Source organism: Sus scrofa, chromosome 9, assembly GCF_000003025.6.
Source record: "Sus scrofa isolate TJ Tabasco breed Duroc chromosome 9, Sscrofa11.1, whole genome shotgun sequence".
Classification (NCBI taxonomy): domain Eukaryota; kingdom Metazoa; phylum Chordata; class Mammalia; order Artiodactyla; family Suidae; genus Sus; species Sus scrofa.
Window position 1 is genome coordinate 5,501,269 of NC_010451.4, and position 22,232 is coordinate 5,523,500.

General features: G+C 48.7%; 2 protein-coding genes across 2 annotated transcripts; one reads left to right on the forward strand and one right to left on the reverse strand.

Moving 5' to 3' along the window:
- TRIM68 (tripartite motif containing 68) lies at nucleotides 1,663–15,668 on the forward strand. Its single transcript, XM_003482550.4, is given in 8 exon segments — nucleotides 1,663–1,733; nucleotides 4,234–4,712; nucleotides 6,492–6,587; nucleotides 7,414–7,674; nucleotides 8,094–8,116; nucleotides 8,679–8,779; nucleotides 8,962–9,066; nucleotides 9,069–15,668. Coding segments are annotated over 7 exon segments (1,455 nt in total). The 5' UTR covers nucleotides 1,663–1,733; nucleotides 4,234–4,286; the 3' UTR covers nucleotides 9,512–15,668.
- On the reverse strand, nucleotides 10,973–16,817 carry LOC100738212 (olfactory receptor 52I1-like). The gene has a single exon (XM_003482551.4). It carries the CDS (start codon nucleotides 15,248–15,250, stop codon nucleotides 14,135–14,137), a length of 1,116 nt encoding a protein of 371 aa, XP_003482599.3. The 5' UTR covers nucleotides 15,251–16,817; the 3' UTR covers nucleotides 10,973–14,134.

Here is a 22,232-nt window from a genome sequence, read left to right on the forward strand (position 1 = left end):
AAAGCAGTCATACTGCTGCTTCTTCATTATCTATGGAGGAACTGCATGAATCATTATAACTATAAATAAATATGAATTTCTTTTTCACATTATCTTTTCATTTTTTATGTCTAGTGTTAATAATATGTATAACATCTACAGTGTTTTGTATCATATACGACCATAATTGATGTAGGTACTGATAGATGATTCATCTTATAAACAGAAGATGTAAATTAATGATGTTGATAAGAACCATACGGTAAATGTATTTTCTTATCGTTATAATTTTCTTAACATTTTCTTTCCTCTAGTTTATTATAAGAATACAGTATTTAATACATACCAAATATGTTTTAATTGACTGTCTATGTTACTGGTAAGACTTCGTGTGAACCGAAGCTACTAGTAGTTAGATTTGGGGGAGTCAAACTTATACACAGATTTTTGACTGTAGAATTGGCCCCTGACATGTTTAAGGGCCAGCTGTACCACCAACTTGATGCAGAGTTCCCTAACTCAAAATCCAGCAACCAGCACAAAGTGCCAAAAGTTGATGCTCCGTAAACGTTTAAAGCAGATTGTTTTAATTAATCCATTTACTCTTCTGTTTAAGCAGCTATTTTTCCAGATCCAGGTGACGCACAGGGTACAGCTCAGACCTCAGCTAACTCTTTTCTTCTCTTTTTGCTTACGGCCCCATTTGTTTCAGGAATTTTCTGGGCCTCACCCTTCAGAATTTCAAACATGGCCTGAGCCCTGACGTGGGCATAGGATTCAAAGAGTACCCGTCCCAATAGGGACATCATTTCCAACCAGGCTTCAGCTGAAGTATTTCCTGGTAATTTGTCCTGCAGACAGGATGTCTTTGCTTGTTCAATATTCAGTCAAACACCTAAGTCTCAGCAAGAGGACAAGAAGCAGGGAGTACAAATGAAAAACCAGTCTCTGCCTTGAGTAGCATTTTGTGTGTGTTCATGTCTTGTGTGTTTAGGCGAGGGACGAATACCCCTTGTTTTAAAAAATTTAGCATCTGAAGCAATTTCTGACCAGGAAGACCACTGCTACTCGGCCAGCTCCCTCCAACTGCTTCTAGCTGTAAAGAGGGGTTGTGGCCAGTGATACGCTGCCCGTTGAGGTAATGAAGGCTCAGAGCTTGCCAGGGAAACGCAGGGACCAACTGCAGCCTGCATCCAGGAGCTGTGGAGTCCGCTGCATTATGAGTGCCTAGCCCTGTCCTAAACTGGGTCACAGAACCAGACCTGGGTGATCTCACAAGGTGCTGAATTTAACTTGGAAAAATGGCAAGTGAACAGCATGGGATCTGGTGCTATCATCCCGAAGGAACAAAGTTCGCCCTGAAAAGCCTCGAGTCATCCGGGGCGGAAGCGTGAAAGGCAGGAGTTCTGTGGGCCGAGGGCCAGCTGAAAGGCCCCATCCAGGAGCCTCGCCCTGGGCCCTTTTACGGTTTAAAGGGCTCCAAGTGGGGGAAGGGGCCGGAAAACCCAAGAACACGGAAAATACGCCTGCAAGCGCAGAGGTGTGTGCAGCCCTGTCCGCTCTCCCGATTGGCTAGGGTTGTCCTGACCCCTGTCTGTGATTGGCTGTTCCCACAAGGACGCCGGCGGCAGGGCGGGTCCCGGCGCCGGGCCCTGCCCGCCCTTCATTGGCTCCGGCCCTGTGGGCGGGGCCTCGGGGCCCAGCGGGAGAGGCCGAGGAGCCGGCCGCGGCTGGGGTCTCGTCTCCGGTCGGCGGTAAGTGCCGCGCGGGCGGGGCCGGCTGCTGCTGCGCTGCGGGCCCTCGGCTCTGGGAACCGGTCGCCCCCACTTTCGGCTTCCGCCCCGGGGCGCTAGTCCCGGCTGATGAGGGAGGTGGGTAGACGGTTGTGCCTCTTCGAATTCAGAGGGCCCGCCAGGCGGCCAGACTTGCTCTGCCCGCACCGGCCCGGAGCCCGCGGGCCCTGCCTGGCGTCCTTTGCCGGGAGGTTCCCATCCCCCTCCGTTTCCGAACCCCAGAGGTCACCGCCTCCCTCTCATCCCACTCTGGCCCCTCCTCTCCATCCTGTTCCAGACTCCGCCCCTTCCCCCAAATGTCTTTCCTGGAAGACTCCCCACTCCGTCACATGCGCGGTAGAAGCAATGAAATATTTAGTGATTCAAGGTTTTTCAAAGTAATTTGTGCCTAATAAAAAATGAAACGTTAAGTCAATAGTTCCCTGCCCCTAAGCCTTTTGCAGAGGCCTCCACTTTTAACTTAGCCGTGTTTAGAGCTTTTTATGACCCTACTAAATCTAAATCCTCAGCTTCCGTGGCATTTTTTGCTTTTTCATTTCGGTATTTCTTTATGCTCCTACTGCCACTCAGTTTTCAATAGCTGTTTTCATTTTTTTTTTGTTGATCCTCGTGGCTTTCAGTCATAGCTGTCAGCCTCTGTCGTCTCAACCTTGGATGGTAGCGCTTGTTGCTTCTCTGTATTAGGTGAGGGTATCAGCATTTCTTCCACATCCACCTACTTCCAGCCCGACCTCAACGTTTACATTTAATTCTTATGTACTCAGAAATGTTTGAGCACAGTTTTTGGCCTTGGGAATATGGTCGTGAGCAAAATAGATGATGTCACTCTCTGCATGAAACTTCTCCTGTGGGAAGAACAGTAAATACATGCATGTCCGATGATCTGACGGGCAGGCATTTGGAGAAGTCATTTCATGCTGGGAGAAGAGCAGGAATCAGGTGAAGTGGAATGAAGGGACGTGGAGTTTGCAAGAAGGTGTGGGAGTTTCTCCTCTTGCTTGTCTGGGCTGTTCAGGGTGAAGACAGAGCTTCCTATTAGACTGAGTGCTGGGGAACCAGGATAGGCTCTGCAGTAGGTTACTGATTTGGTAAAACAAGGTTTTAGGATACTGGATCCTACAGTTTGGTAGTGACAGTGGGAGGAGGAAAAGTAGGAGGCAGGGGAGCCAGTGAGAAGGCAGGACCTGCTGATGGCCCGTGACAGAGTGCCCTGCAAAATCTACTTACTGCCCCACTTCCTTGGGAGGCCTTCCTGGACTACCCTAAACCACAGTGATTTCTGTTTCCCCTTGAAATTTATTACACCTTGAAGCTAGAGAGATTAACTGCTTTGCCCACAATAGAGTGGTGGAGCCCGGACCAAGCATCTGGGAAATGAGAACAGTAGAATAATGGTTTCTGCTTGTGGTTGTGAAATGCACTTAATCAATCCATGTAAAATGCTCACAGCAGGGCCTGGCATATGGTGTGCTTGCTATTATTATTAATGTATAATATGCTATTAACTACCTAACACGTTATAAAAGCCTTTTGGGTTTAGGACCTGTTTTCTGTGTCTCACTGATTGACTCATTCAACAAATAAGTATTTAGCAGTAATCGCATGGCAGGCACTAAGTGCTGAGAACACAACAGAGACCATCAGGGCTGTTCCCATTAAAGACTAATTGGTAACAAACTTGCAAAGTGAACAAATAAGCATTGCAAACTGTGCCAAGAGCCTGCCATTGATCATTGAAGTTCTGTGCCCACATGTGGCCCTGGCAGGAATCTCAGCTTTCTTGCTGGAGTGATGAATTCATCAGCACAGGCTTAATTATCATCAGATGACTTTGATTTTTTTCTTGCAAGGGGTGTTTGTCCGTGCTTCTAACACATCACTGAGGGGTGTGACTTGGCATCTTAGTGGGTGTTAGAGCTGGAGAAGTGGGCAGGGGGTTTACAGGAAGTGGGAAAAGTATTTCTGGCTCCTTTATACCTTACACTTCAGTGTGCAGCACCAGAAAGTGAAGTGAGCCTACAGGCAATGGGCTGGTAGCAAATTACCTTTTCCTCACCTTGACGTATGTAAATATACATAGAAACATTCTAGAGAGAGAGGCTGGGGTATTTCTGGCCTTATTTTGGAGACTGGAACACCATGTGGGGAGGTTCTCTTGAACTGGGGTAAGTGCTGCTTTGGAGAACGTGAAGGAGGCAGAGCGAGAATGGCCTGGCAAGCAAACCCGGAGGAGGGTCAGAGATGGCCAGATGACCGGAAACTGAAAATCCCCAGCATCCCAACACTCAGAGGTCCCCAGGTGGCCCTTCTGTGCTGAGAGTAATGTGACCCAGTCTGATTCGGTTGGGAAGACTGGTGCTCGTTAAACAAGGCCGATAAAGGATCCAAACGAGGGAGTTGTTTTTTCTGGTCCCTACTTGTCCCTGTTACTGAGTTCTACTCCTTTTTCTCTGCGTCTCAGCCTTCAGTGCCTCCGCCGGGTTGTGTTCATGTTCCGAGGGTGTGACAGGAGCCATGGATCCCGCAGCGTTGATGGAAGCCGTTGTGGAAGAAGTGGCCTGTCCCATCTGCATGACCTTCCTGAAGGAGCCCGTGAGCATCGACTGTGGCCACAGCTTCTGCCACAGCTGTCTCTCCGGCCTCTGGGAGGTGCCAGGGGAAGCCCCCAACTGGGGTTACTCCTGTCCCCTCTGCCGGGCCCCCGTCCAGCCAAGGAACCTGCGGCCTAATTGGCAGCTGGCCAACGTCGCAGAGAAGATCCGACGGCTAGGGCTGCACCCCGGAATGGGGCTGAAGGGCGACGTGTGTGAGCCCCACGGGCAGCAGCTGAGGATGTTCTGCCAAGAGGATGGCCTGCTCATGTGCGAGGCCTGCAGCCGGGCCCCCGAGCACGAGGCCCACCGGGTCCTGCCCATGGAGGATGTCGCCTGGGATTATAAGGTAGGGAGGTGGAGGCCACCCCACCCCCCAGTCTCTTCCCTGCCCGTTCTTGCCTGTCTCTAGGTCGAGAACTTGACCAGGGGCCCCAGAGACATCGCGAGAACCGATGCCTGGGCTTCTCACACCTGCAGATCCCGGTGCCTGATCCAGCGGGCGCTCGGCCTGCAGTTACGACCTCCTTGACCTTGACTTCCCTCCCTCCCACTTCCCCACCTCCCTCCCCCACCCCAGCATGCCTCAGGGCCTGGCCCAGACTCGCTCTCCTGCTGAGAATGCGAGGGAGACCAGTCTGGGGTAGCGGGGGCTCTGGGTGCTTTGGGTGAGGTGGTAAGGCTGCCCTGTCAGAACCCACACACTCGTAGCAGGGCCACAGACACTCAGTTGACATCAGCTGAGTCACACAGGCACGATGAAGGCGTAGGAACAAGGTCGCAGTCACTGGGTTTAGAGCTGGAAGGGACCATGGCTGAGGCATTTAGGATTGAGTGCGAGTGTCTGATCCAGCGTTGTAGGGTCCCTTCTGACCTGAGGTTAAGTCGGTGAAAGGAAGGTGAAGGGCTGGGACTCAGGTCTTCTTGCTCTTTAGCCAGAGTTCTTTCCCTCCCGACCTTTTATTTACTGGGGGACCTGGAGGGAGAGCCATCTCTGGCACACCCGCTGCTCCTTTTTTATACCTACCCTTACTGGCTTTCTGGCGTCTCATTTTTTTCCTCAGATGTCCTGCTGACGTATCTTTATCAGAATCGTTAACCCCAGTGATTCTGTGATCCATTGATCTCATACTGGCCTAAGTTCTCTTTCTTGAAGTTGAGATTAGAGGGTAACAGTGTAAGATAAACCCCCTGAATTAGCTGTTTTCCTATGCAAGAAGAATTTCTTAAAAATTAAAAGTTTTACTGACTTTGTTTTGCAAGTATTAGAATAGAGAGTGAGTAAACATAGGTGAGAGAGTTTGAGATGGGTTAAATCTCAGCCCAGCCATTTACTAGCTGAATGACTTTGGATCAGTCACTCTCGAAGCCTCAGTTTTGTGGGTAAATCTTTAATAAAATGGTTCATATTAAGAGAATACTTTCCAGGAGTCATCTCTGGCATTAGTATCTATGCTAGTACTTCTTACCTTTAATGTGCGTATGAACCGCCCAAGAATCTTGCTAAAATTCAGATTCCAGTTCAGGAGGTCTGGGTTCGTGAAGCCCAGGATTCTGCGTTCCTGACAGGCTCCCAGGTGATGCTGTGCTGCCGACTCACGTGGACCACACTCTGAATAACAAGGTTTTAGGAGGCTGTGCGATAATAAGGCAGATAAGCATACAAAGAAGGGGGGATACAGAGCGTGTCAGATATTCACGGATGAGGACAAATACTTCACCTGGTCTTAGCCAAAAGGCCAAGAAGCTTGCTAACGTCACACCCAAGTTTAGTTACTGATTTTTGGTTTAATTCCACTGTAATAAATTCTTAGTGATTTCACTGGTCATGGGGGGAGGGGAGGGAGGCAAGGACAGGAAAGTCCAAGGTGGTTTTCTGGAAAGGTGGGAAATGGACCTTTTCTTCCACTTTACAGAAGCTTAGAGACCGGACGTTGAGGTGATTCTCGGCTGGAGAGATCTCGAATGTCTGGTGGGCAGGGGTCCACTCCCGAGGCCGCCCGACGCCCCCTTGCCTCCCAGCACCCATGGCCTCGGGGGCGCTTGTCTGCCCAGCACCTCCCAAGGCTGGAAGCCTGGCTGTCGGCTGCGGCTGCCCGGGTGCCCTCATGAGGTTTTCTCTCTTTAGTGGAAACTGCACGAGGCCCTGGAGCATCTGAGGAAAGAGCACGAAGAGGCCTGGAAGCTGGAAGTGGGTGAGAGGAAGCGAACTGCCAACTGGAAGGCAAGTTGCCGCCTGGGGAAAGGCGTCTGTGGCCCCTGTGTCGTCGCGGAGCTGTCCACAGCAGCCTGCTCATCCCTGTGGGGCGGAATGTGGAATGTGGGCTCCCCATTCCAGCCTCGTCTCCCAGGCGTGCAGCCTGGGGCAGGCCTTGGAACCACTCAGTTCCAGTTTCCTGAGTGTGACGCTTAGGGCCTCCCATGTGAGAAGGGAAAAGTCCCTACCCCGGGCCTCACACGCACTTTAGCTCGTGGCGGCATGACTTGTGTAATGCTTGGTAAAGCAGTTTCTGGTTCTCTTGCCCCAGCTGGAGCATGTTTACTAAAGTTAAGCTATTAAGATACCAGAAAATCACTTTGGAAATGAACTCGGGGCCCATAACTATCAAACTATCAGAACTTTTAATCGCCAGAAGGTAGCCCTGAATCAGTCTAAAACGGCATATTGAATTGATAGACTATTGATGCAAAGCGAAAGCATCCAACAGTGTAGTTTTAATACTGCCTTAGAGGCCTAAGTCTAACGCTCCCAGTCATTGTTCTGGAAAATAGAATATATTATTATAAAAACGAAAAATGCTCTAGAGCGTGCAGTGCCAAGGTAATATGGGCACTCCTAGGGGCAATAAGAGTTCGTAATAAGGACACAGGAGCTTGTACTGGAGCTGGGGAACAGGAAGGTAGGAACACGTATATCCTGCATGTTTGCCTCTGCAGTGCCTGGCTCGCAGTTGGGACCAAGACATTCCAGAATGTGTGTGTGTGTCCTGCACCCTGGGTGACCCTTAGGTGACCAGTGTCAGTGCTGATTTTTGACCTTGACTCTGCAGATACAGGTGGAAACCCGAAAGCAGAGCATCATGTGGGAGTTTGAGAAATACCGGCGGTTACTAAAGAAAAAGCAGCCACCAGGTCGGCGGCTGGAGGTCGAGGCGGCCGCAGCTCTGGCCAGCCTGGAGCAGGAGGAAGGGGAGACGGCGCGCAAACTGGAGTTGAATCACGACGCGCTCATCCAGCAGAGCCGGGTCCTGTGGCGGATGATCGCGGAGCTGGAGGACAGGTCTCAGAGGCCCGTCCGCTGGATGCTGCAGGTGAGGCGCACCAGGCCCGCGGAGCAGGCGCCCGGGATGGCCCGGGCTGCCAGGAGAGAGGGTTCCCGAGACTTCAGGGGGGCCTGGAGCTCTGCTCGCCAGACACGGACCCCATCTGCCCGCTGCCCTTGCCCTGCCCTGGTTGGGTGGAGGACCTGGCCCACGGCAGTGGAGGCCTCCTGCTCGGGCAGGGCTTCGGCAGCTTTGCCTTCATACCAGAGCGTTGGGATGGAGCCGGAGGTCAGCCGGTCCAGCCAGCACTGAGCTTGCACCCCCCCCACCTCCCCACCGCGTGCCTTCTCTCCATCCTTGTTCACTGCATCCCTCTCCCTGAGAGAAAGGCCCTCCCAGAGCTCGGGGTCTGCCTGGTCCCTCTGAAGAACAGGGCTTCCTCACGCGCTGCCTGTCTTCTCTCCTAGGGCATCCAGGACGTCTTAAACAGGTAGGTGTCCGTCTTTGGAGCCCCGGGCAGCCCCGTGGGGGTAGTGGGACCTGGCCAGACCGGAAGTAGGGAAGGAGCTTAGACCGAGTGGGTCCTGGCCTCTCGTCATCTCCCTTTTCCATTGTATTGGCTAATGAAGCTTCGAACATCTTTTTTCTTCCTTGTACTTGGTCAGATTCATTTCAGGTATTACCCGTAAGCATTTCAGGTAAAGCTCTAAAATGCATGGTTTCAAGTAGACCATGGCCCAGGGAGGGGCAAGAGTGCACACGTCTCAATAGGGCCAGTGCCGTGAGTCTGGGTGGCCGACTTTCTCCTCTCTGGCACAGCTCCTCCTCTTCCAGCGTCAGGGTCACTCCCAGCCCTCCCACAGCCTGGGGATGTGAATAGCCCCTCCGGGCCGCAGATGTCGGGGCTGGGTCAAATGACCATCACATCTCTGCCTGCTGTTGTGGGGAGGGCCCGTCACTGTCCCCCTGGCCCAGCCTCCTCCCCGTGCTGAGGGCAGGCTCGCGTGGCAGAGCCAGGGCTTCTGGCCCCAAGGCCTCCCTGTCTCCACCAGGAGCCAGTCCTGGAGGTTGCAGCGACCCGAACCCGTCTCGCTGGAGCTGAAGACAGACTGCCGAGTGCCGGGGCTGCGAGAGATCCTGAAGACGTTTGCAGGTAACGGTGCTGGACGCCACCAAGGAGCAGGGGTGGACCGCTCCCGGGGTCGCCCAGTGCCCTCCCTTCGCCCCATCTAGCCCCGCTGCCACCCTCCAGCAAGGAAGCGGTGGCTGTGTTTATCACAGAGACCTCGACCCCAGGCCCCGTGTCAGGGTACCAACCAGCATCTTTTTCCTTAGCGGACGTGCGCCTGGATCCGGACACGGCTTATTCTCGCCTCATCGTGTCTGAGGACAGAAAATGCGTGCGCTACGGAGACACCAAGCAGAAACTGCCCGACAATCCGAGCGGTTTTACCGCTACAACATCGTGCTGGGCAGCCAGTGCATCTCCTCGGGCCGGCACTACTGGGAGGTGGAGGTGGGAGACAGGTCCGAGTGGGGCCTGGGGGTGTGCAGGGAGAGCGTCGACCGGAAGGAGGTGGTCTACTTGTCCCCCCACTACGGCTTCTGGGTGATCAGGCTGCGGAAGGGCAGTGAGTACCGGGCGGGCACCGACGAGTACCCGCTCCTGTCGCTGCCTGTGCCGCCCCGCCGGGTGGGGGTCTTCCTGGATTACGAGGCCCACGACATCTCCTTCTACAACGTGACCGACAACGGCGCCCACATTTTCACTTTCCCCCACTACCCCTTCCCTGGGCGCCTCCTGCCCTATTTCAGTCCTTGCTACAGCATCGGGGCCAACAACACCGCTCCCCTGACCATCTGCTCCCTGGACGGGGAGGACTAGGAGGGCCACCGTTCCAGCCACAGGCCTCGGCACTTCGCCTGGCCCGCAGGGATCTTGCAGGACCTCACCCCCACAAGGACCCCTTGGAACTGAGCAGAGCCCGGAATCTGCCTGACCCGGTGGCCTGTCACGGCTGGGCCAAGTCTCCCATAAAGCACCCACGCAAGAAAGCTGCGGCTCAGCCAAGGGAACGTTGTTCCCCCGAGGGAAGTGTGACAAGGCTTGTGGTGAGTATCAGAGTGGTCCCAGGACCTGGACAGTCCTTTCTGCAGCTCACGCCCGTTTCCCATCCCTGTCAGCGCCGCAGCTGAGTCAGGAGGACGGGGACATCGACCCCAGCAAGCCAAAGGACGCTTCCCGTTGCCAGATGACATGCTGATGCCAGCAGGAGGATGCTTCACCTGAGGTTTGCTGCTGCTCAGAAACCCGTGTTTCACCCCAACTCTGACCTCCCAACTAGAGAAACGTGTCACCCCCTGCCCAGACCACCTCAGGGGCTGTCCCTCCCTGAGCACAAGCTGGCAAGTCACTCCGGCAGACTCCAAGGCCAGCTGTGTCCTGGTCCTGCCAGTTCCTCTAATGTCGGGACCAGAAAACGCGTGAGCTTTGTTTCTGTCTTCACTTCACTAGCCTTAGTGCAGCAAAGGGTCTCTGCCAAAGCTGTGGAAGGAAGGGTGTAAACATTACAAAGCGTTTCTCGCATTCCAATGAAACACAGTCGACAAACCTCACTTCTCAGGCCTCACGCCCGCAAATCATTCATTACATTCAGGTCTGCACCGCCCCAGTGTGTGCAAGATTTTAAGTGTCCTCAGTGGGAAAGTGGGTACAGTAAATGCATAGTCTCCTACCTCGCAGGATTGTTGTGAAGATCTCAGATCCATCCCGTACTGTTGTTCCTTTCTCAGGGTCGAGGAAGGCAAGCCAGGGCTTTCGCCCGTGGTGACCTTCCGAGCTCGCCTTACAGCGTCTTTGCAGCACTGCCTTAGCTTCGTAGGGCCTCTCCTGACAGTCGAGAGCCCTTTAGACAGAAAGACGCCTGTGCCCTGGCAAGAACTCCTGGCTACAGAAACACACTGTGCATCTAGTGCGTGTGTTTGTCTTTGGGTTAGAACAGGGACTGTGACAGGGTAGAGAATGGAAATAATGCAGAGAAAACTGTAAGCAAATGCACTGAAAGGAAGGCTCCCCCCAGGCTCATTGGGCTGAAGCTTCGATCTTCGTATGTCACCAGAGGCATCTTCATGGTTCTGGTAACTACATGGTATAGCCTTTCTCTAAATCTGTGACAGAAGGGGGAAGCAGATGGGACGTGTGGGGAGAAAGAACTAGGCACAAAAGCCATATGTGATCACGAAAGGGAACTAAGACTCTGTATCTGGGCACTTGGCCCTGGAGAGAGAGTGTGGTGTGTGGCAGAAATGATTCGCTCTAGGTCTTAAGAGCGCAATGTGGGGATGATTGTGCTGGAGACAAACTGCAAGGTCAGCATGTGAGAGCTCTTGGCTTTGCCTGCTGTGAGGAGCTGCAATGTTGTACATGAGGTATTGTCACCATGATGCTGTGTGACACAGCCTCAGGTGTGGTTGAAGGTAGTGACTGAGTTAGGACAGGGCAGCAAAGTAGATACTAGTTGAGGTACAGGCAGAAGCAAAATAGTTCCCGTAATAAAGAATAGCAAACATTGTCTTTCTACCTGAATTGTATTGTTTGTTTCTATACAAAGGAGGCAAAACAGGCCAAAATGGAGAAACAAACTTACTCCACCCACCATGTCTCCAGGTTGCTCCTTAAGCGTTAGCAGTAGAAGGGGAGAGGTTTCCCTCATCTGCTTGGAGGGGAAGGACTGGTAAGTCACGCACTTGGTCTTGGCAAAGGGTTAAGCTGCCCTACACTGAAGGGACCTTATATCTTGGTGGGGCTGGCGGGGGTGGAGGGGGGAAGTGCCTGGGGAGGTGTTTACAGACTTGAGAAATAGGCCTTGAGGAAGTGCTTCCAGTTTTTGTCCATGGAAACTTATCCAACGCTAGAGGCTCTATCAATGCTGTTCTTTTACTGTGGTTTTATTAGGAATTTTGGAAGTTCCTTAGAAAAATAAAATTATTCGGTGATGCATTCACTCAGACTGGAATGAATTAAGGAGTGAAATGGTTTCATTTGTACTGTGTTCTTTGGGTTGCTTTTTTGTTTTTGTTTTTTTCCATTTATAAGCTGATTTAGGTGCTATGATGAGTGTTAAAAGAATTACAAGGGTAAACATTATATGTTATATATTGTCTGATTTTTAAGACCAGACAAGAAGATTGAAGGGCTTAGGTGTATGAAAAACTTTTCTCCAGGGTAGTCGCTTACACCCCCTTCCGAGAACCCCACGAAGACAAGGACCTTATTTGTCAGATTCACCACTGGAGCCCCAGTCTAGTGTTTTGTGTGTGTCTGTGTGCGTGTATAAATAACTCAGTGAGGGAACTTTTATTCAGATGACTAGTATCTAAACAAAAATAAGCTCTTGCCTTATAGTGGCATGAAAGAGTGCCACTAAAGTGGACGTTATTTAATTGTAATCCTATTGAAAACCTGATTTGATGGATATTTACAAACGTGGTCCAAGGGGGATGAGGCAGGCAGCCATGGGGAATGTAGCGTGTCTGCTCGCTGGAATGCCTAGGGCTCTACCCCTAATTTGGTGTGATCGTTCTCCACAAGCCAGGGATGAGCTTTGCCCTTGTTTTATTGGCAGAGAAACCAAGGGCACGGTGCCTGAGCTTGAGGGGAAAGGCTATTCAAAGGGCAGAATGCTTGGTTCTGGAGACAGTGGAGACTGAGGGCAAATCCTGAGGCTCCCAACTCCCCACGGAAAATCCAGTCTCCCTTTCATTCAAGCAGGATTGGCTATAACCTCCAAAAATCCAAACACTGAGAAACTACCTTGGGTCCTAGGCTCCAGTTAAATGAGATGCTTTGCTTCAAGTGAAAGGGCAGAGATTGCGTCTGAATACATCAGAGGCAGCATGGGGTTTTCTGCCCGGGGTCTCCGTGGCAGTCCCCTTCGGGAAGTACGGCATTCGGTATTTGAGGACCAGCAATGGGTCTCAGCTAGTTGAGTGAATACCAGCATGAATGAAACATAAAGCTGGCAGGACAGGCTTCTGATGGAAATGCTGGGAAGAAGTTTGCTTTGAGGGCTGCCTGAGCTGTCCCTCTGCCACAGTCCGTCACATTCTTGGTGCATCTGATGTTCTTGGATTTAGTGGACATAGCCAATTCACTGAGTTGTTTGTGGAGCAAGAGTGGTGTGACTTGATGGAAATCTTATGGGATATGCCTGACCATCTCACAATCTTGGTTTGGTGTAAGTGTGCACACTAGGCCAGATGTGGTGGTGTGTGCTTTCTATTCATTATTTTGCTCAATCGCAATACTGTCTATGAATTAGCATTGTTTCCTCCATCAGCAGAAAGGAAAAAAGACTCAGACACAATAACTTGCTGTCAACACTTAATAGGAAATTCTTTTATTAAGATTTTTGGATGTACCAGAGTCAGATATATGTGTCTCTTACATATGAAATCTCCGTTTTAACATATACTGAATATTCAATTTAAGGTTCTCTGAAAGGGGAAAATAAAAAACAAAACCCAGCTAGATCTCTGATGACGTGGGGTGAGTAGTGATATTTCGGCGTCATTTTTGTTACTCTTCTCTGTTCACCTTTTGGTCCCAGAGCATCACCTCCTTAGAGGTACCCAAAAGAAGAAAGACCCGTGTTATATTCAGTCCCTCTATTTTGTATCTTATAGTTAAATTACATAAGCAGGACTCAAAAGCAAAGAGAAGGATGTTCACAGCCAAACCCACATTGCCTTAGCTTCTGCTGCTTAGAAGTAAAAAGCTGGCGGTTAGTCCCCTGACTCCATCTAGCTTAACAGTAGTGGGCAGCTTAGACAGACAGAGATTCGTCTTAGAGAACATAATAACGGGTATACCGGGTGTTCAAAGAACCAGAGACTCAGTTTCTTCCTCCCGTTCTGCTCATCTGCTTCTCTTGCTGTGGAGCAGATTTCCTTCCCAAGTTCTGTGTTGGAAATTGGTCATCAGTGATCCCCAATTTTGTCTCGTCAGATAAACTGTAATCCCTTTTGGCTGGAGAAGGACTGTGGCCCAGGTGTGAGCACACGACGCAAGTCGAGTGGATTCATCGGTGGGATTAGGCCAGGAGGCAAGGTCATATGTTAGTAGTTGCTTCCATATGATCACATAAGGAGATGAACGGTTGTGAGAAAAATCAGATCTGGGGGGACCAAACAGTTGTTGTTTTCTGCAGAGGGACTGGTAGGATACGAAGTTGGAAATACAGGTCAGAATCTAAGGAAAGAAGAAAAATCTGTATTCTCTGCCCAGACTTATCTCTGATTCAGATACTAGTTGATTGAAACCATTCAGGGTGTCAGAAAATTAATCATTTCACTCACATCCTTGCTAGAAATTGAAAAGTTAGGCCAAGATACCCTTTACAGCTTCACCTTGGAACTTTTATGGTGCCAGGTGAACCAGATCAGCTCCACAGATTTCTAAAGCAACTTGACTTGGCCGGAACACTCCAAGTCGGATCAGACTCTGTGTTCATAAACCCAGGTTGGAGTGCTCCAGTAGGCAGCGCATCAGCAAGCTCCACGTTCGCTTCCGCAGTTGATTGGTCTTCAGGCCGTAGATGATGGGGTTTAAGGTGGGTGGGATGATCAGGTACAAGTCTGCTAACAGAACTTGAGTGTGCAAAGGCACCGCGTGCGTCCCTAGCCAGGCTACGTGGATGGATGCCATCCCAGGTAGGTAGTACAGAGCCATGACCCCCACGTGGGAGCCACAGGTGCCTAATGCTTTCAGCTGAGCATTCTTTGAGGAGAGCCGGAATACGGCCTGAAGAATCAGGATATAGGAGGCAGCAATAAAGGCCACATCAGAACCCACAATAATGGAGGAACCAATCAGGCTGTAGAGACAACTGGGCCTGGGGTCAGCGCACGCCAACGTGGCCACAGCCATGTGCTCACAGTAGGAATGGAGAACGACATTGGAGCCACAGAAAGGGAGCTGACTCACCATCCAACTCAGTGGTGTCATGAATGTGATGGCTCTGACGGCAATGGTCACGCTCATCCCCCACAGCACGCGAGGCGTGAGAATTCTCTTGTGGTGTAGGGGCTTACAGACGGCCACATAGCGGTCGAAAGCCATGGCCAGGAGCAGTCCTGTCTCCATAGCTGTGGCTGCATGGACAAAGTACATCTGAGTGAAGCAGGCAGTAAAGCTGATGGAGCTGTGCCCGGAGGAGAAGATGCTCACCATCGTGGGCACCACAGAGGAAGCCATGGCCATGTCCACGGCAGCCAGCACACATAGGAGGTGGTACATGGGCTCTTGCAGAGCGGAGTCTGTCCAGATCACAGTCACTATGAGGCTGTTTCCTAGCAGGGCTGCGACATACGTGATACTCAGTGAGACAGCCAGCCAGACATGTGAAGATGGCAGACCTGGGATACCCACCAGGATGAATGTTGCAGGGGTTTCCATTGCATGGTTGTAGGATGGGCCCAGCATCACATACGAGACTGCTTTTCTGTTAATGTATAAAGCGATATAAGAAAAGGATGCAGTCCTGTAAGACTCGTTCCCAGCGGTGGTGTCAGGAGAGCCTGATGGTGTTTTCAGCTCAGGGGACGAAGGGACTAAAACTGACATCTGACAAGGTTATCCTGCTCCTCACATCTTCAGTATTCTTTGCTTTGCTAATTCCTATTCCTTGTTCAAAGATCAGCTCATGATATGTTCTTTGGCATTCTTCCTTTCTCTACCTCCTCCTCCATCTCACGCCAAAACCAGACTAGATGCCTTCAGAGCTTTTGTGGAATCTCCCATGCTGACCACTGAGGGACCTAAATGGACAGTTCCCGGACTCTTCCTGTACTCAATCCTGTGTGTCTCGTTCACAGCCTTATACCAAATGTGTGACCCGTAGCTGTTGTGCACGAGTCCATTAAAAGAAGGTGTGTGTGCTCATCATACCAAACAGCCAAATGAGTGAGAAATCAGATGAAAGTTTTGTTTCTATATGTTCCTAACATGTAAAAGTTGTTGAATAAAACAGTGAACTTCCCAAGATTGAACAAGTCACATTTTGCATCTTCTTCTCCTCAAACTCTCACTGCCCTAATAGTGCAACTCTGAACGCCTCAGTCACACCACTGTGTGACTGTGTTGACCTTACAGCAGTCATACGTAGTCTAAGAACTGTTTCCTGGGTGTCCAGACTTACATGAAGAGGGCTTATTTGTCAAGCCTCAAAAGTAACCTGCACTTAACTATCACCTTCTCTCCCTCCTCTTGGTAAGAGAATTTCAGGCTAAGAACCTTCCATATTCTTGGATGTTTTCTTTCTTGACCCTTGTTGATTTTTCATCAGACCTGGCTCCTCTCTGAAAAATTGAATAGATCAAATGGATGGAGTACTGGCCTCAGAATCCCCTTAGCTGCAGTAACATGTTCTCTGTTAACCAAGCCCTAGGCAGACATTTACCTGGTTCTCAATTCTACCTAGGTGACATACATTTACCCCTTCCATTTACCCTCCTGGAGAACCTACCATGAAATGACTCCACACCAGGTACCAATAGCAGCCTTGACGAAAGTCCTTGGGAGTTTTTTAAAAGCCAAATTTCTGGGATGTGATTGCAAACTGGGTGTCTTTATTGAATTAGACAAGCAAAAAACAAAAACCCTAAGCATAAGAAATGCCTTATAATGGAAGAGACTGAATACAGTAATGAGCTCTGTTTCATGGAGAACCTCAGTGCATATAGCCACTGGATGACATCTTCAGCGATAGATCATTTGAGGAGGCGAGAAAGTTTTTGAAATGGAATGGTAGGGTAAAGCGGAAGAAAATTACTCAGGATGCCCTTAAGGCTGTTGTGTGTTTTCTGGATGCCACAAACTCAAGGTTGAGCATCATTCCTTCGAGTTGAAGAAGAGTCTGAGGAATCAGAACACCTCCCTCACCCCCACCTCTGAGCCAGGGTCGTCTTCTGGATCACTGCCCTGTATACATCCCACTTTCTTCAGGGGCCACTCTCAGCTGGTGCCCGCCCGGCCCTCCTCTCTGGAGCCCTGACACCTTGTAGCTGGTCATACCTTTCTCTCTCCTTTTTCCCCTCCATCCCTTTTTCTTCTTGATTAGTACTGCTCAAGGTTTACATATGATCTTCGTCCTTTCAGAGGACAGGAAAGTTAGTTCGGTTGGTCTTTTTTTTTTTTTGCCGCTCTTCAATCTGTTGCTACTTAAATTTTTCTTGCTAAGATCAATGATCTCCATGTGGCCAAACCAGTGTTTTCTTTTCATTCTTTATTTTACTCAACCTACCCAAAACATTTAGCATCCTGCCTGGCCCCTCATTTTTTGGTTAACTTTTCGATTGCAGTATATAACATACACATTGTAAAATACACAAAAGGTGTACAGTTGATAAAGTTTACAAGGTGAGCACATGAACACAGCCTCATGGCTAGATTAAGACACAGAGATGGTTGCTTCCTGCTTGATGAGGTTCATTGTTCAGAAAGCTCAAGTTCAGCTCTCCTAAGACATTTCCAGCCCAGAGCCTACCTCTGTCTTCAACTCTGCAGAGACCTGAAGAGCTAATCTCTAAGGAAAAGCTTGGACAAGGCACTTAACTTGAATAACTAAGTCGTAGGACATGTGGCGATTTTTAATTCCTACTTAAAGGATGGGAATTACACAATTCAAAGTAAAATTGTCTTAAAGGTAAAAGCCGTAGTGCATGGTTCATTTGAGCCCTATGTCCCTCCTCTACAACCAAAAGCACATGCTCCTAATCTGCCCCACTGTCCAGTTGCTCTTCTCTCAGCGCCCCCTGGTCCCTGAAAATTGTCTCTCCATCACCCCAAGTTTGGACTTATCCCTTTTTCTCTCTTCTCAACCAGAGCGGTCATGTGTTCCCTGATGCTTTCCTCTCCCCAACTGTCCAATCATTTCCAGAAGCGGCACCCACTACACTGGGCCAAACCTTTTTAGCGGGATTGAGGACCTATATCCTCTTTTCTAGGGGATGGCTTTGAGACCCCATCAAGCCCAAAACCAGTCGCCAGATCAGTTACCCACATCGCTGAGGTGTCTCCGGCTGACGTTCTCTGGTAGTGCAATGTCCTTTGCTCAAAAGAAGGGTGATTTATACAGGACCCTTCAGGAAGAGCAACCCAAGATCAAAGGTGAACAACATGAGGTCATGGTGAAGTACTGTCACCTTCAAGATCTCCCACTGGGAGCCCTCTGCCCTCTTTATTTTCTCTACCATCCTACTCTTTCCCTGGACACCCCAGCCTCCTTGGCCTCTGCTCAGCAGCCAAACACTGTAACCCCTCCAGAGACTGATTCTTCTCTGTGCTTTGGCCCCTGGAGTGTTCCCACAGGCAGATGCTTAGTGAATGAAGAGGCCTTATTTCTTTACGTCCTCGGAGGATTCATAGGAGAATACCATGCATTCTGGAAAGAAAACAAAAGACCTGAGATTAATTAGATTTGTGAAACCCTGTTATGTGCCAAGAACCCTGCTAAACTCTTTTCAAAGATGATCTCATTCAATTTTCACAATCCTTTGAAGTAAGCTGCCATGATTACATCTACATTTTATAGATGAAAGTGAGGTGCCTAGACTGACACAAAGCTAGTAAGCCAGAGAGTCATGATTCAAACTCTAGCCATCATCATTCATTTAGCTTTGTTGAACTCATCACACTGACAGCATACTTAATCTCTCAAAGGCCACTCTTTGCCCACTTCCTCCATCCTGCCAGGGCAATCGTGTCGGGCTTTATGGTTAAATATATCTCCTAGCAGTGTGTTATAAAGACCTAGTTGAACATAAAAGGGCATCAGAATACAAGAGAGACCACAGAAACAATCTTTCCCAACTGGGAGAAGGACACAGACCTCAGCACAACGACGTGAAAATACAAACTATTCTCCAAACCAAAGATAAACCAGAGAAGGTAGAATGCAGGATACTTGAAAGAGAATGCAAATAGATGAGGCCAGGGGAGTGCATGGGCCATATTTAAGAGGTCTTGACCTTTGCACGGGCATCACGATGGGACAGGAATAAAGCTGAGAGGGGGAAGCCTCCAGATGCAAACATAAAGGGATTTATTATGGCAAAAGACACAGAGACACATGGAAATAGGAAAAATCAAGAGGTGATGCTGCAGGCTCCCAGTCCTCCAGGTCTCAGCAGACGGAGTTATTAGTGACATGAATGGTGAGACATCCTGCTGCCTTTTGAAGGGAGATGCTGGCACTGCGTGCCTTCTCCAGCTGGTCTAGGTTCAGTTTACCAGGCTTAGTATCCGTCAGAACGTCCAATCATCAAGCCTGCAAGAGAACCCTTCCCCCAAACTGCTCTCCTGTGCTCTGCTCCGAGGTAGAGAAGGAAGTGTTCAGAAATAGATAAAAGATCCATCCTTAGGAATATATCATCTGTATTTATTAACTTGTTATTTCCCTTAGTTGATGCAGAAGCTCACTTCCCAAAACCCCTGCCCCCAACATCACTGAGATTCATCAGGAGGTACCTGATATTCACATCCTTTGTAATCCCCTCCCCTTCAGGGTGGGCTCAACCTAACCAGTCACTTCTCTTCAGTAGAAAAAAGTGATGGGATTTCACTTTGGAGATTAAGGCACCAACAGACTGTGCCTTCCATCTTGCTAACTGTTTTGCTGTCTTTCTCATTCTTTCTGAGGTTCAGAGGTGAGCCATCTTCCATGTGATAAGCTGCCCTGTGAAGAGGTCCACATGGCAAGAAAATTATCTCTCTAGGTGAGTTCAGAAGTGGCTCTTCTGAGGCTTGCCTGCCAAGTGAATGAGCTTAGAAGCCAGTCCTCCTCCAGGTGGACCTTCAGATGACTGCATCCTGGCCATCGCCTTCATCACAGCCCGTAAGATCCCTGAGACAGAGGCACCTGGTTCAGCCACATCTAGGTTCCTGAACACCCCTACTCCCAAAAAACTGAGGTTCTAAATGTTGTCTATGCTGTTGATTTCGGGTAATTTGTTACAGAGGAAAGATACCTAATACTGTAGATAACCACATCCTTGTAATTTCACATGACTACACGAGAAAAGGGCTGTGGCCACTACCGCTGTTTTTGCCATTGGGGGCAGTTGATTGATCATGACCTTACTGGCCCTCTGGGCCCCAAAACTGCATGGTGATGTGTGGGGAGATGACTCTGTCCTGCTGTAGATCTGACAATGCTGTCCCACTAAAAACTGAGGGGCAGATCCCAAGGCAGTGTTGCTGGTGATACAGTTGCATCAGAGTTTACTTATCAGCTTCTGTGCCTGGGACCCCCATATACATCCAGAGGAAGGGACAGGGGTCAGATGCAGTTAACAGCTTCAGGCTCCTTACCTACATCCCCTCTCACATTCACCGTACGTGGCTCCTCTTCCTCTTAGGAGATATTATCTGTCTGCATGATCTCCAGTGGCACTCTGTAGGCAACAAGACTACTTTTGGAATATCTGACCATTCAAATTTAGACTCCGGATCTGCTTCTGAGAAAACACAATCTAAGGCAGGGGGCCTTCTTGCCTTATTCCTGATCTTCATGGCAAAGCTTTCCTGTTTCTCCCTTAAGTAAGATGCCGGCTTTAAGTGTGAAGTACAGATACCAGTGGTAATCAGTTACTTGAGTGCTTCATCAACAATAGGTGTCAAGAGCTTTTTTCACCTTCTCTGGAAAGAAGCGTGTTTGTTTTTCCTTTGATTTATTAGTGTGATTTACGTTAAAGATTTCTTGTAAGTGAACCACACTTAAATTCATTGAATAATCCCACTCGGTCATGGTGGGTTACTTTCTTAATGTGGCTGGGTTCTATTTGCTGATATTCTAGTTAGTATCCTAGTATCAACATTTATAAGAAAGTTCATCTCTAGTTTTCTTTTTCTGTGCAGTCTTTCTCAGATTTAGTGATGAAAGTAATATTTCCTTTGTAGGAAAAAAAGGATTTTTTTTCCTTCTCTGCAAATTTTCCTTTTGTTTTCTGTGAGACTCCTGTGAAATCATCTGAACCTATTGTGTTTGCAGAGCATAGTTCTTAGTTTTATTTCGTTAGTGCAAATTTGCCTTCTACCTCTACTGAGATCAGTTTTGACCAGATGTATTGCATTGTGCTATATTCTGTTGTATTGTGCTGTATTATATTGATTTCACCTGTTTTACAATTGATTTGCATAGAATCGTGTATCATCAAAAATTTTTTATTAGTTTCAGTGATTACTTCTTGTTATTTCTCTTTTTAAACTTTTTGTTTAATGAAGCAAAGTTTATTTACAGTATTGTGTTAGTTTCAGGTGTACAGCCAAATGATTCATGTGTGTGTGTGTGTGCGTGCACGTGTGTGTGTGTGTGTGTGTGTGTGTGTGTGTGTGTGTGTGAGGAGAGAGAGATATTGTTCTTTGTATTTTAGGCCTAAATCTACCTGGTCTGATGTCAGGTAGACATTTGCATGATAAGCCTTTTCTCTCTCTTTATTTTAGCCTCTCTGCATCACTTTTTCTAGGGTTGGACATTATATTCTGAGCTAGAGTGAAAAACCATTCTATTTTAATTGACAAGTTGGACTAATTTGTGTTTACTGATATGACATTTATTTTATCTCAACGCATATTACTTAATTGCTGTATTTACCATGTTGTTCTGTGTGGTCTAGTTTCTTTCTTCCCCTTTTCTTTCTCTTTTGGTGTTAGAGTGATTTGTGTTTTTATTCTATTTTATGTCTTTGTGTTAAAAACTTTTATCATAAATCTTTATTCCTCGTGTTCCTTATTTAGGCTTTCACTGCTTTCCTCTGTCAGCTTCAAGTGATACTCTTTGGCTCCTGCCAATTTGTACTTTCTCTTTCTTTTTTTTTTTTTTTTAAACACAACCTAATTTTTATTTTTATTTTTATCTTTTTTTTTGGTCTTTTTGTCTTTGTTGTTGTTGTTGTTGCTATTTCTTGGGCCGCTCCCGCGGCATATGGAGGTTCCCAGGCTAGGGGTCGAATCGGAGCTGTAGCCACCGGCCTACGCCAGAGCCACAGCAACGCGGGATCTGAGCCGCGTCTGCAACCTACACCACAGCTCATGGCAATGCCGGATCGTTAACCCACTGAGCAAGGGCAGGGACCGAACCCGCAACCTCATGGTTCCTAGTCGGATTCGTTAACCACTGCACCACAACAGGAACTCCTGTACTTTCTCTTTCTTTCTCACTTCATTTCTCATATTGATTTGCATCCTTACCATTTTGATCAAACATTAATATTTGCTTACCATTCTTCTGCACGTGTTCCACATTTTTAAGTCTTAGAAGCAATTAAATACAGTTGATCTTTGAACAACACAGGCCTAGGGGCACTGGCCTTCATGTGGGAAGATCTTTGTATGACTTTATGGTTTATCCTTCGTATCCACGTGGATTCAACCAACTGTGGATCATGCAGTGCTGTAGTATGTATGTAGTAAAAAAAAAAATCCATGTACACATGGATCTGTGCAATTCAAACCATGTGGTTCAAATTGTGGTGTTCATTACTCAGCATCATTCCTTTTGCCAAAGATTCCCCAGTCATCTTCTGATTGGATCAAATTTGTAGTGTAC

What these genes read in the sequence shown, in the direction of transcription:
- LOC100738212 (XM_003482551.4), bottom strand. Translation starts at nt 15,250, where the DNA reads ATGTCAGTTTTAGTCCCTTCGTCCCCTGAGCTGAAAACACCATCAGGC.